The 12,697-nt window shown below is 43.7% G+C and overlaps 1 protein-coding gene across 5 annotated transcripts in view; it reads right to left on the bottom strand.

Annotated features, from left to right (window-relative positions):
* The window catches only part of DAAM1 (dishevelled associated activator of morphogenesis 1), a 175,056-nt gene that overhangs the window by 99,557 nt on the left and 62,802 nt on the right, over nt 1–12,697 (bottom strand). For all 5 annotated transcript variants that reach the window (XM_081509675.1, XM_081509674.1, XM_081509677.1 and 2 more), the window contains exon 2: nt 2,908–3,126. In XM_081509675.1, the coding sequence (XP_081365801.1) occupies nt 2,908–3,090 (183 nt within the window). In that variant the 5' untranslated portion in view covers nt 3,091–3,126. The remainder of the gene's footprint in view (nt 1–2,907; nt 3,127–12,697) is intronic.

The raw sequence follows: 12,697 nt of genomic DNA, 5'->3' as shown, positions 1-12,697 counted from the left end.
GCAAGTTAGGACCAACACTGGTGCACTCACAGCAGGCAGATCAGCTTTCAAGAAAAGGAAAAACCTGGGATATTTGCCTGGGGTGATGTGCCCAGAACATATCTGAATTATCTTCCATCCTTCTTGCTATACTAGGATGTGGGGTGTGAAGCACCCATGAATAGGCAGCAGTCTTTTTTAAAAAAGTTGTCTTCTTTAATCTGTGCACCAAGACATCAGAAAGATGGCATTATCCCCATTTTACAGACAAGGAAATAAATCCAAATTCCAAAAGAAACCATCTCAAAGGAAGTTACCCTACATTGCAGCATGCTCCGCCTCCCCACGTGGCCATCCTCTTCTGTGCATGGGCATAGGCAGAAATGCTCCTGCGACTACTCAAGAGAACCCTGGGCAGAGGTTCCCAATGGCTCTGAGCCCACCTCCCTTGCTCCAGGACACCTTTGGCAGTTGGGTGGATTTGTGGTCTAAGTCCCTGAAGTCAAGAGTAGACAAAAATCCATCCATCACTCACCAGGACAGATACAAACCTCAAGATAATTTGTTTTCCAATGGTTTTGGCTTAAAGTTCTGGTTTGGCATTGGCTTTTTAACAACTAACAGCTGTAGGCAATTTTTACACAGAATAAAGACATCAATAAGGCTGAGAGTGGAATTTTCTCCCTTATGAATACAGAATAATGAACTGTCTTCAAGAGGTACATGGAGCTGCCACTACACAGGCTCTGGCTTGGGTGTCATTTGGGGAGGCTGACAGAATACAACTGAAAGGACCATGGAGGGTGCTCTGAGGGGACTAGCTCTGTCCACCAGCTTCTCTACCACTGAGGAGGCCTTTGTCTATCAGCAACATCTGTCTCCTTTTGGTTGACTTTGGTTTCAAAATACTTTAACTGGGAAATAATACCAAGCCCATCAATGCATCATCATTGCCTTTCATGACAGCCATCATGATTCACTGCCCATCCCTGGGAAAGGACGGTGTCCCTGCACCCATCCCAATGACCTTAGGCTCGGCCATGTGATTTGTGGTGCCAATCCCTACAGAAGGATGACACGTCCTTGCCCCTGTGAACTCGGGAGCGGTAATGTGATCTGCGTAGGCCAAAGGAACGTGTGGTGAAGTGACACGTGTCATTTCCAAGCATAAGCTTAGAGCCTGAGAAGTTCACCATGTCTCCCCTCTGCCACCAGGCCTGGGCCTTGATCCTGAGTAGACAATGGCACAGTGCAGAACCACGGCTGGTCCACAGCGGACATGCAGCATCACTAACAGAGAAGCCACTGAGGGTCTGCCGTCACAGGACAAACTAGCTGCAGATGACCAAGACAGCCATTAACGCTGATCCCTTCCACTTCTCTTTTCACTTTCAATCCCTCCTGACCACTCACCTCCTCCAGGAAGTCTTCCCTGATCACCCTCCTCAGCCATCATGTCCTATATCCCACAACAGTCACACACAACCTATGCAGAGGTGTGTGGGCTTCTTGCCTTGGATCATTATACCTCTCATGAAACTATGGAAACCAGCAGCAATTTGGGAGCAGGTTCTAATTTTCCATTTTGAACCTCCTCACTAACATCTAGAACAGAGTTCTGCATGCAGTGGAAATGGGAGAAGGAAGGTATTCCTGAAACACTGCAAAATATTCAACATCATCAAGTATAAACATGCTGCCAGGCATCACCTCTTTCTTTTCCCAACCAAGTTTCATTGGTAATCGCCTCATTAATCCACTCAGGAGGCCAGAACTCAAACATCAGTTTCATAGTATTAATACTCGCCCTTCTTGGTTTATCTCATAAGAGAAGCTTATAGGTGAATTTTGGTTCATCAAAGCTGGAGTGACGCAAGCAGTTCAGTTACTGTCCCTGGAGGGCAGTGACACAGCTTACAACATAAGTCACGGAAAATGATAGCAGTCCCTAGTATCTGCTGAACAATATAAATGGTTTGATTAGAACTAACTCCATTACAAAATGTCAGATGTGATCAAAGGACGATAGTCTCATGTAATATTCACTGAGTACCTAAGAAGGGACAGGCACTGGGCCATTCCCACTCTGCATGATTCTCATTGAAACATTACATCAAACCTAGCAGGTGTTTTTCCCCTTCCACTTTCTAGAATATAGGCTCAGAAAAGTTATAAGCTTTTTCCATACTGATACAGATAATAAAGTCAGAGCAGCAATGTGAACCAAAGTCTTCCTAATGTCCATGCCAGTGCCCTTGACCATACCATAATATCCTCTGAAATGCAGACTGGAAAGAAACACTACTTTGCAGATGCTTGAGAAGCTAAGTTGCAGAGAGCACCTATATCTCTTGATGAGTGGGTCCTACATAGATACGTCTCTCACTTCAGTATAGTGGCTTTTAAAATATGATAGCATCTATAAAAAGTTTTCCACAACAGTTATTATTGCAGTCATATCATTAGGCTAAGTAATGATACTCTACTTAAGTAATAATGTCTTTCATCCAAGGATCAAGGACATGAGAGACAGTGTGACTAATTTTTTAAAAGACACTACTACTACACACTGGGAGTGGCAGGAAGTGTGAGGGGATCCCAGGAGGTGTCAGATGAAGGAAATATTTGTGCACACAAGCATCTCAGGCTGGGATGGCGAGGAACTAGAAAGGGCAACTTCGGATGCAGTAGGGCTGCATATTCGAAGACCTAAAGGTCTAAATCTCTCCATTTAAGCACCAGCAAACCCTCTGAGGTAGTGATGCTACCCTTTTCTTTCTTCTCTACAGGCTCAGTGCTGTTGACAGTGGGGGTGCAGACGGGGGCTGTTTCACCAAAGAAAGGCAAGACCATGTCCAACCAAACCATCCACATCCTCTCCTCTCCCTCTGGCTCCCAACCACCCCTGGGATGAAGTCTGAGACTTACCACGAGTTCGCTGAACATGACGTCCAGCTCCTCCACAGGGGGCATGGGTAACGCTGGCTCCATGGTCTGAAGCGCAAAGTTGCTATCATTTCGCAGCCGATACGTGATTTCTGGGTGATCATTGTTTCGGAAACAGCAGAAGATGAATGAAATCCCCCGTCCACCTCTCTTCCTTGGGGCCATAGCTGAATTCTGTTTTATTTCTTGACTGATTAAATTCTGCCAAAAGAGGATATAAGAGAGTTAAGAATACAAAACTGGATAATATATTTCAAGACAGACCAATTCAAGAAAGAGCCCCATGTACTGAAGGCAATGTCAGAAGAAGCTGACAGCTGGAGACAACATCCGCAGGACATAGAAGACAAGCCCAAGAGGGTCTGGGGGCCAGCTGAGCCGAGAGCACATGTCCTTCTAGTCATAAGTTAAATGTTTCCTATGACCCACTGCTGAGCAAACAGTACCACCCTAGCCACCCTATGCCTCGGCATTTGCTCCAATCACACTGAGCTCCTGGCCATGCTTTTCACATTATCTGCTCTTTCTTGCCAACCCATGTTGGTATTGTTACCCCCTGCAGGAATGACCTTCTCTTCCTTGCCACCTAGAAGATTTCTTACTCATCCTCTAGGGTTTGATTGCAATTTCTCCTTTACAATCCTCAAGCAGAATTAATAATATATATGCTAAGGCACGTCTACCTATTCCAGCTCTTGTCACAGTCTAAGATCCTCAGCATTGTGTCTTCAAGTTAGACCAGGATAACTAGAGGTAGGAGGGAGGGACTCTGTATCAAGTAACTTTGTGGCCCTCGTGCTCCACGCAGCACCAGGAAGACAGAGGCCCTTGGTTAATGTTTATTGTGTTGAATAAATTCATAACAAATGGGGAGTGACTTAACATGAGCTAGGAGGGTCAGAGATTTCCAAACAGAAAAGATCAAATAAGTTCACTGATAAAGAGATGGTTGACTAAATTATAGTATACTCACATAAGAGAACCTAACAAACTCACTAAAAAGAACGAGGCATCTGTGCATGTAGATGTGAAAAAAACTGCTCAAGATGCTATGTGATGTGTATACTATATACTGCTGCTGCTGCTGTTAAGTCGCTTCAGTCGTGTCCGACTCTGTGCGACCCCATAGACGGCAGCCCACCAGGCTCCACCGTCCCTGGGATTCTCCAGGCAAGAATACTGGAGTGGGTTGCCATTTCCTTCTCCAGTGCATGAAAGGGTAAAGTGAAAGTGAAGTCGCTCAGTCGTGTCCGACTCTTAGCGACCCCATGGACTGTAGCCTACCAGGCTCCTCCGTCCATGGGATTTTCCAGGCAAGAGTACTGGAGTGGGGTGCCATTGCCTTCTCCATACTATATACTACAGGATTGCATATTTTAAAGCACTTATAAATACATGTAAGAAATGTTATCAGCAGTAACCTCCAAAATAAAAAGAGGGGATTGGAGAACTACTTTTCACTTCATATCCTTTCAAATTTGAATTTTTACCATAAAAACACTGCAGAATTTTAATCACTGCACAGTCTTTTTTAAGTCACAATTATGTGTATTATCCTAGAAAAATTTCTAAGTTATACTGTCAAGTGAAAAAAAGCAACTGAAAGAATAATGTGTATAACATGTCCCACAAAGTCTTTTTAAAACAATCTTACACAAAAACCTAAATAATTTACATGTAAAAACATAGCAAAAGGCCTGAAAAGATACACAGCAATTTCCTAACTCTGAGAGATGAGAGGGATGGGGAATAGGTAAGAATGGAAACATACTTTCTGTGAGATATATATATATGTATAAATATATATATATATACATTATGATGAGAGCATATTCATGTATAACTCCTGTAGATTTTTAATTTTTAAAGAGAGATAGGGTTGAAAGGGAAAAAGAAAGGTGGACTATGAATTGACCCTTGGTGAGCTGGAAGGGCAGAGGCTGCTGCTGCTAAGTCGCTTCAGTCATGTCTGACTCTGTGCGACCCCATAGACGGCAGCTCACCAGGCTCCCCCGTCCCTGGGATTCTCCAGGCAAGAACACTGGAGTGGGTTGCCATTTCCTTCTCCAATGCATGAAAGGGAAAAGTGAAAGTGAAGTCGTTCAGTCATGTCCGACTCTTTGTGACCCCATGGACTGCAGCCTACCAGGCTCCTCCGTCCATGGGATTTTCCAGGCAAGAGTACTGGAGTAGGTTGCCATTGCAACCCGGAAGGGCAGAGGAGGAGAGCTACCTCTGTGCCGGGAAGGTGTGGGGAACACAGGCATGGAGTCCAGGGAGGAGCCACGGGGAGTGAGCGCAGAGGAGGGCTGGTGTGGAGAAGCCACAGCCCAGGCTGAGAGTCTGGATTCACCCCCTGAGCAATTTCGAGTCAAACTTCAATGCCGCACCCACCCTACTCTACTTTCGTTAAAAAAAAAAAAAATACAGAAAGCAGATGTGGTTGGGTCTTGATGACTCTCGTAGTTCAGAGCTGTGGGCAGGTGATCTTGCTGGAGAAGCTACAGTGACCGCTGAGCACCAGAGAGTGCACTGCAGATGATCAGACACTGTATTCACGTTCCCGACCAGAAAAAAATGCAGCACTGCTGAGACACAGAGCTAACACTACAGCGGGCACTTCTTGAGATGGAAGAGAAAACCTGAGGGGGAGGCAGAGGCCTGCAACTATCCTCTCAAATGATTTCTAGGGGCAGCTCCATGGCAACAGGGTCAGAGCTGTGTCACGCCCCCCCCACCACAGACTGAATTTAAAACCAATGGGAAGAAGCTATAAGGAGACATAAGGAAGAATTTTCCAATGTCTATGGTTGGGGTAGGATGGAAGTGAGGAGTTCCTGGCTCCACTGTCTTCAGACTAGAGTTACCTGTTAGAAATGCCTAAAGGGTAAGGTACCCCAACTCTCAGATGGGAGAGGGGAGAGAAATCAGAGATTTTCAGTAGGTGTTGATTTGCGCTTGTCACTCCAGCTTCAATTTCAGCAGCTCTGCTTTTATCCTTTTGGATATTGACATATTATCTTATAAAAACATCCTGTGGCTACTCACTGCAATTATAAGAACATGCAAAGGCCACACAACAGCCTCCAAGGGGCATTACAATCTGGCTTCTGACTTCCCCCTCCCCCCACCCCCATCATGTAGCGCTCTTTGTATGAGTCACTGCACTTCAACTATACTGGCCATGCTGACTCCTGCCTCAGGGCCTTTGCATCAGCCACGTCCTTGATCCACGTCCTTGACAAGCATGTTCTGGCCACACCTGTGCATGTCTGATTCTTCTTGTCATTAAGGCCTCAGCATGAATTCCACTTTCTCAGGAAGCCAACCCAACCACTGTGGCAGATGCCACAGTCCTGTACAATGCTCCGGTCACTATCTCTTTACCTTGTTTGAAGTTCTTCAGGGCAAGTATCACCATTGCAAATTATCCTATGTGGTTATTTCATGGGGCAGGGGCCTTGCACATACTGTTCACTGCTGTGCCCTCAGTACATAATACTACATGGGACACATGTCTCATATTTAACTAGAAGAACAGTCGACTTTTACATAAAATTTCATTTAAACAAAGGACATTATTTTTTAAAAGAAATGTTTAGACTATGAGGCATGGGGATGCAAGTCAAGGAGTCTTGAAGCTTTATCTCCAAGATAAAATTTAAATTAAATTTTATTTAATTAATTAGTAATTATTAATAATTATTACTAATTTAAATTATTATTATAATTTAAGATTTAAATTAAAAAATAAAAAACAATGTATCCATACATTATTTACTCAATTAAAAATAAAAGTGTACACACAAAAGACCAGAAGCAAGTGTGTGGACATTTAACAATGGTTAATTCTGCATAATGAAGAAAGGGATGAACTTTGAACTTTGTTCTTGTTAAGTTTTAAAAGTAAAACCCAACTTATGGACTTAAGGTGTCTCTTTCAAATCAGAGAATCCAATTCCAGAATCTGTCACCAGTTTTTCTTGATTGTGTAGTTAATACAATGATGCAAACTTGGGTGAAAATTCTCATCAATAACTATGATTTGCAAACAGTTCTAGAGAAAAACCCTCCACTCACTTTAAGGGATAGTGGTCTCCAAAAGCTAGCCACTGGAAGTCTCTGAGTTGGGTAGGGAGAAAAGAGGTTAAGAGCAAAGTATCTGTCACGGAGCCTATATGATGACCTAACTGACTCTGGAATAAAGACTTCGCCGAGATACCTAATATTTCATTCTGTTGAAGCAGACATCTCCTGGCTTAGGGAGTATCTGTACAAGGTCCTATGAGCCATAAGCAGTACCTCGGATTCCCTTGGTAAATGTGTATTATTATCTACTATATACCAGGCATGACAGTAGGTACCTAAGGATACAGAAAGGAAGTGGTCATTAAGAGCTTTTAATCTGGTGGGAGAGAGAGCTTGAGGGTGCTTAGCTGCTCCATCATGTCCAACTCTTTGTGACCCCATGGGCTACAGCCCACTAGGCTTCTCTGTCCATGGGATTCTCCCGGCAAGAATTCTGGAGTGGGTTGCCATGCCCTCCTCCAGGGGATCTTCCTGACACAGGGACTGAGCCCACATCTCCTGTGTCTCCTGCACTGCAGGTGGATTCTTTACCCACTGAGCCACTGAGGAAGCCCCAAGAGAGAGTAGTGCTCCAAATAATTATAACAAAATTAATATGACATATCATATAGTACGTGCTATGTAATAAAGCAGAACACTGTAGGGGAGAAACTGGTCCCTGATGCTTGTGTGGAATTTTGACAGATATTAGAAAGCAGGCCATTTAGACAGACTGAATAGTGCAAACAGAAGCACGAGTTGGGAAGGGGCAAGGAGTACACAGGAAGTGAGGGAGGTGCTCACAGCACAGGTGGTGCTGTACACCACCTTCTGAGAGCTGAGCCCTGGAGGGCCTCATCTCCACTCAAAACCCACCGATGGCTCCCCAACACCATTCTCAATTGGCCTTCAGTGCACCTTCAAATCCAATTCCAACTCACTGCTTCTGTTTTTTATACTTCCTGAAAAGTATCCTAGGGACTTTCCTGGTGGTCCAGTGATTAAGACTCCATGCTTCCAACACAGGGGGTGTGGGTTTGATCCCTGGTCAGGGAACTAAGATCCCACATGCCAAAAAAAAAAAAATTAAAAACATAAAAAAATAAGATAAAAAGTATCCTACACTTAGCCAACAGACAGTTTTCCATGCCCCATAAATATCTCACCCTCCCACTCTCTTCTATCCAGGTGGTCCACTCATTTCCTTTGCCCTTCTCTTTGTCAACTGTATCCCCAGGCTGACAGTCGTGAGAGCACTCAATGCAGCAAGCCTCATCCACTGCTGGTGGTAGATGAAATTTGGTTCAACATTTCCAAAGGGCAATTTACCAAGGACTTAAAATGGTCACAATTTTTGACCAAGAGTTTCTACTTCTGGAAATATATTCTAAGGATATATTCAAAGATACAATCAATGGTGTTTTCACAGAAATTATCAAACCATGATCTTTAAGAGCAAATAAGCAAGGGCATAGAATAGATGCTAGTGATAGAGAACTATGTGAAGAGTAAATAAGTTATGGTACAACTAGTTGGTAGATGACAATCCAGTCCTTTGAAACAGAATATTAATACAAGGATATATCATACAGCACAGGGGATATAGCCAGTATTTTATAAAAACTATGAAAGGAATATAATCTATAAAAATTCTGAATCACTGATACATCACAACTAATATTGCAAATCAAGTATAACTTAAAAAATTAAAAAGTATATTTAATGACATGCAAATACTTAGAATATATGAAATAAAGAATAGGTAGGTATACACGGTCTCATTTAGTATAAATACACACACACACACACACATATATGAGCAGGGGGCAAGGACAAGAGAAATACACCAAAATATGAGCTGCAGTTAGCTCATGTCAGCTGTATGGATTACTTTTAAAAAAACCAAAAAGTCTTGTATTCTCCAGTTGTTCTCACAATTAAGATATACTACTTTCATAATTGATAAAACAGGATAAGATTTTTTAAAAACCACTTTATATGACTATTTATGTGAGAGAGGAGGGGGAAATGTGTATACAAAAATGTTCCTATCAAAAACTTCTAAGTTATGGTGATCTACATACCAGGTTCTCAAACTATCTGTGGTGAAGGATGGTTTTCTCAACAATCTGTTACAAACATGTTTTTGTAAAATATGGTACAATATTTCAGCAATGTCAAATTGCTGTAAGTCTCCTTCAAAGTGTGCAATTCTTGCACTTTGTTAACCAGCACGGGTAGGCAGCAATGGCACTGATGTACACCAGGAGATGGGAAATAAGACTTATTAAACTGTAAGTGTTCATGCTTGTCTCTTGTGTGTGTCTTCAGGGCAGGAACCACATCCCATTCAAGTGTCCTACATACCCTACCACTCCCAGTCCATAAACTGAAGACTGTTTGGAGGCTCCTGTCCAGGTCTGACTATACATACATGTGTGTATGACGGACTGTGGGAGGCAGCGTTAAGGCTATTCAGAGATAATGTTAAGAAACAAAAGCAGGTGACCAGCTCATGGAGGGCCACAGAACCAGGCTCGGCCCTCAAGTTCACTGGCAGGCAGTCTTGCTAACCTACCCATTTGAACACAATCTTGGCCCTGCCAGCGTTTTGAGATCTCCATGATGAACAGTCAACAGGTAAGGTAATTTGTGGTCTGGATCTTTCTTTCCCCACTGAAAAGTCAACTCCATAGGGGAAAGTGCCCATGGCGTGTGCTGCACAGCCTCACATGTGTAGGAGGGCAACCACTGTATTTGAGAAATGAATAAAGAGGGCAGTTACTTTACTTTAGCATTTTACAAGTTGTTTCACTTAAACCTGCTGCGGCTGCTGCTAAGTCGCTTCAGTCGTGTCCGACTCTGTGCGACCCCATAGACGGCAGCCCACCAGGCTCCACCGTCCCTGGGATTCTCCAGGCAAGAACACTGGAGTGGGTTGCCATTTCCTTCTCCAGTGCATGAAAGAGAAAAGTGAAAGTGAAGTCGCTCAGTCGTGTCCAACTCTTAGCGACCCCATGGACTGTAGCCTACCAGGCTCCTCCATCCATGGGATTTTCCAGGCAAGAGTACTGGAGTGGGGTGCCATTGCCTTCTCCTCACTTAAACCTAAATTATGTCAATACTACATTCTGGCGATATTGAAGAGGGGCACAGAGGAAACATTAAGATCTAAAAAAAAAGTCCGTCCAAAGCATTTTTCAAGTTGAAAAAAAAAATGCCAACAGTTCTATAAACAAAAGAATACTAAGGAGTCTTGGCTAGTTTCTAAGATGAATAATAAGATATAGAGCCTATTACATCTAAGGACCTAATTGACGTCATTTTAATAAGGACAAATACTGCCTTTGATAGGTGATTCGTGTTTAAAAGTCTCGGTAAAGCTCAAAGACCAAGTTTTTATGCTGGCTCCTCTGTGGAACCCCAAATCTAAGGTCCTCCACAAAACCCATCCTTAAACTGTAGATGATGGCAAAACTTTGAGATTTCCAACAAGCAACCCCTTTTAATGCACTTATTTGGAGCTCCACTGTTATGAGCCTAGTTTCTTAGAGATGGACCAAAACAGGAAGCAAAAGGAATCATTCCACTTGACTTCTCAGTGGCAGTAGGCACTTCCAGCCACCTCTCTTAACTGCTCTAGCACTTTACTAATGAGTGATCCCAACAACTGTCTGTGCACAGGATTCCAGAAGCACATTCACACCCATCACGTCTTTCCATCATCCCCATGTGACAGATGAAATTTAAGAGAAGGCATGGGAGGAGTGGGGCAATTAGGAACAGAGTCCTTTAAGAGAGATTTGATTTGCTGGTGAAGGTAAAGAGACGCTTATTGGGAAGAGCCTAACTGTTGGGAGTGGGGTAGAGAAGCTTGCAGAGGTCAGAGGACAGGTTGCTTAATTCAGCTGGAATCCAGTCCCCACCCTCTCTCATCTCAAGGCCTCTCTCTCATTTCTCATCTGAATGACCACAGCAGCTTCTTAACTCCTCTTCCTGACCCCAGTCTAGGGGTTGACGAACCTTTTCGGAAAAGGGCCAGAGAGTAAGTATTTTAGGCTTTGTAGGCCGTTAAGCCTGTATCACAACTGTTCAAGCCTGCCACATCATGAGCAATCAGACACCTCTGAACAAGGGTGTGCCTTTGTGTCAATAAAACTTTACTTGTGGACACTAAAACTGAATTTTATGTAAGTTTCTCATGACACAAATATTTATTTTAAACCATTTAAAAATGTGGCCACCATTCTTAGCTCATGGAACATACAAGAATAGGTGGTATGCCCGTGTGGGCCCATGGGCTGAGGGCTGCCAACGGCTGCCCTAGTCCATCACGTTTATCTATTTAATTCATTCAGTCCAATGGTCATCAAGTATCAATTACGTACCAAACACTGTGCAGTAAAGAAAAAGGGATGAAAGAGAAAATGCCTTTAGGGAGCTTATTTGATTTGAAGAAAGCAGGGGGGGGAAAAATCAAGTGAAGTAAAACATAATTACTAATTTTGATTAGTATTATAGGGGATGCAAGAAGAAAATGAAAGAAAATGGTGGTGCTGGTGTTGGTGGGAGGGGACAGCTACTTTAGCAACTGTGATCTGAGAGGGGGCATTTAAACTGAGGCCTAATGGATAAATGGGACCAGCTCTGCAACGTGTCAGGGAAGAGGACTCCAGACTGCAAGAGTGTGAGCAGATACCCAGGGCAGATGGAGACCTTGGTACATTTGAGTCAGGAAGGAAGATAAGTGGGGCTGGAGCATAGCGGGTAACAGGAGTGCCATTGAGAGAGACTAGGCTTCCGGGGGCAGGGGCCTAGACCCTAGGGCTTCGTACAGCAGAGTCGGGGGTCTGGGATTTATTCTCAGCACATCATAAATCCGACTTGTCACTTAGCTCTGCAGCATCTCCTAGATATGGTCCAACTTCCTGGGCTGGACCACAGGACCCTCCATGGCCTGCCATGGCCTCCTCTATTTCTACCTCTCTTTCCACACTCTTGAAGGCTGTGCGCCCCACGCCCAGCCCACTGTCCACAGCAGTAGTTTCACCTCCAAGCCCATCTCTCCACAGTCCCATTAGCCTAGGTGTTCTCTTCCTTCTTTACTTATTCTCCATTTAACAGTCAAGACCTAATCCAGTACTGCTACTTTTATGAGCCTTAAATGTCCCAGAGGCGATCACACATTTCTTTATACACCCCTGGCATCATAAACATAGTTGAGTCATTTTTTGTCGCTTTTTAAGAAAATTCATGTCTGTTTCCCCCATGAAACTATGAGATCCTGAAGACAGGCACCAAGTTTCATTCAGTCCCTGGCACACAGTATATTCGCAATGTTTGTCGAATGCAAAAGCACAAATGCCTAAGTGAACAGATGGTCTCATCTCTGAACTTCAGCAGAGTGCAACTGGGTGTTCTTCCCACAGTTGCCTCTAGATCTGCTTTTCACCAGTGCCAAAGTATTTGAAGGCAATCCGATCACCAAGTGCTTTTTAGCTACTTGTCAAGATTTTTGATGCTGACAGTAGCCCCACAAACAGACTTCATCCTCGAGGGGAGGTGTTTACCGCTTCCTTAGAGTGAGAAATTTCTCTCTGGCTGAACTAGCTGGTACTTGGTTTTTCTCCCCATCCTCAGGTAAGCTCCACTGGAAACAGACCTGCTGATAGAATCTTACAGACATTTTCCACACTTCTTACTT

The sequence above is a fragment of the Giraffa tippelskirchi genome, chromosome 7 (assembly GCF_054371585.1).
Source record: "Giraffa tippelskirchi isolate mGirTip1 chromosome 7, T2T-mGirTip1v1.2.pri, whole genome shotgun sequence".
In the NCBI taxonomy this organism is placed as follows: domain Eukaryota; kingdom Metazoa; phylum Chordata; class Mammalia; order Artiodactyla; family Giraffidae; genus Giraffa; species Giraffa tippelskirchi.
Note: the sequence above shows the minus strand (reverse complement) of the source record. Positions and strands in the feature narration are given on the sequence as shown.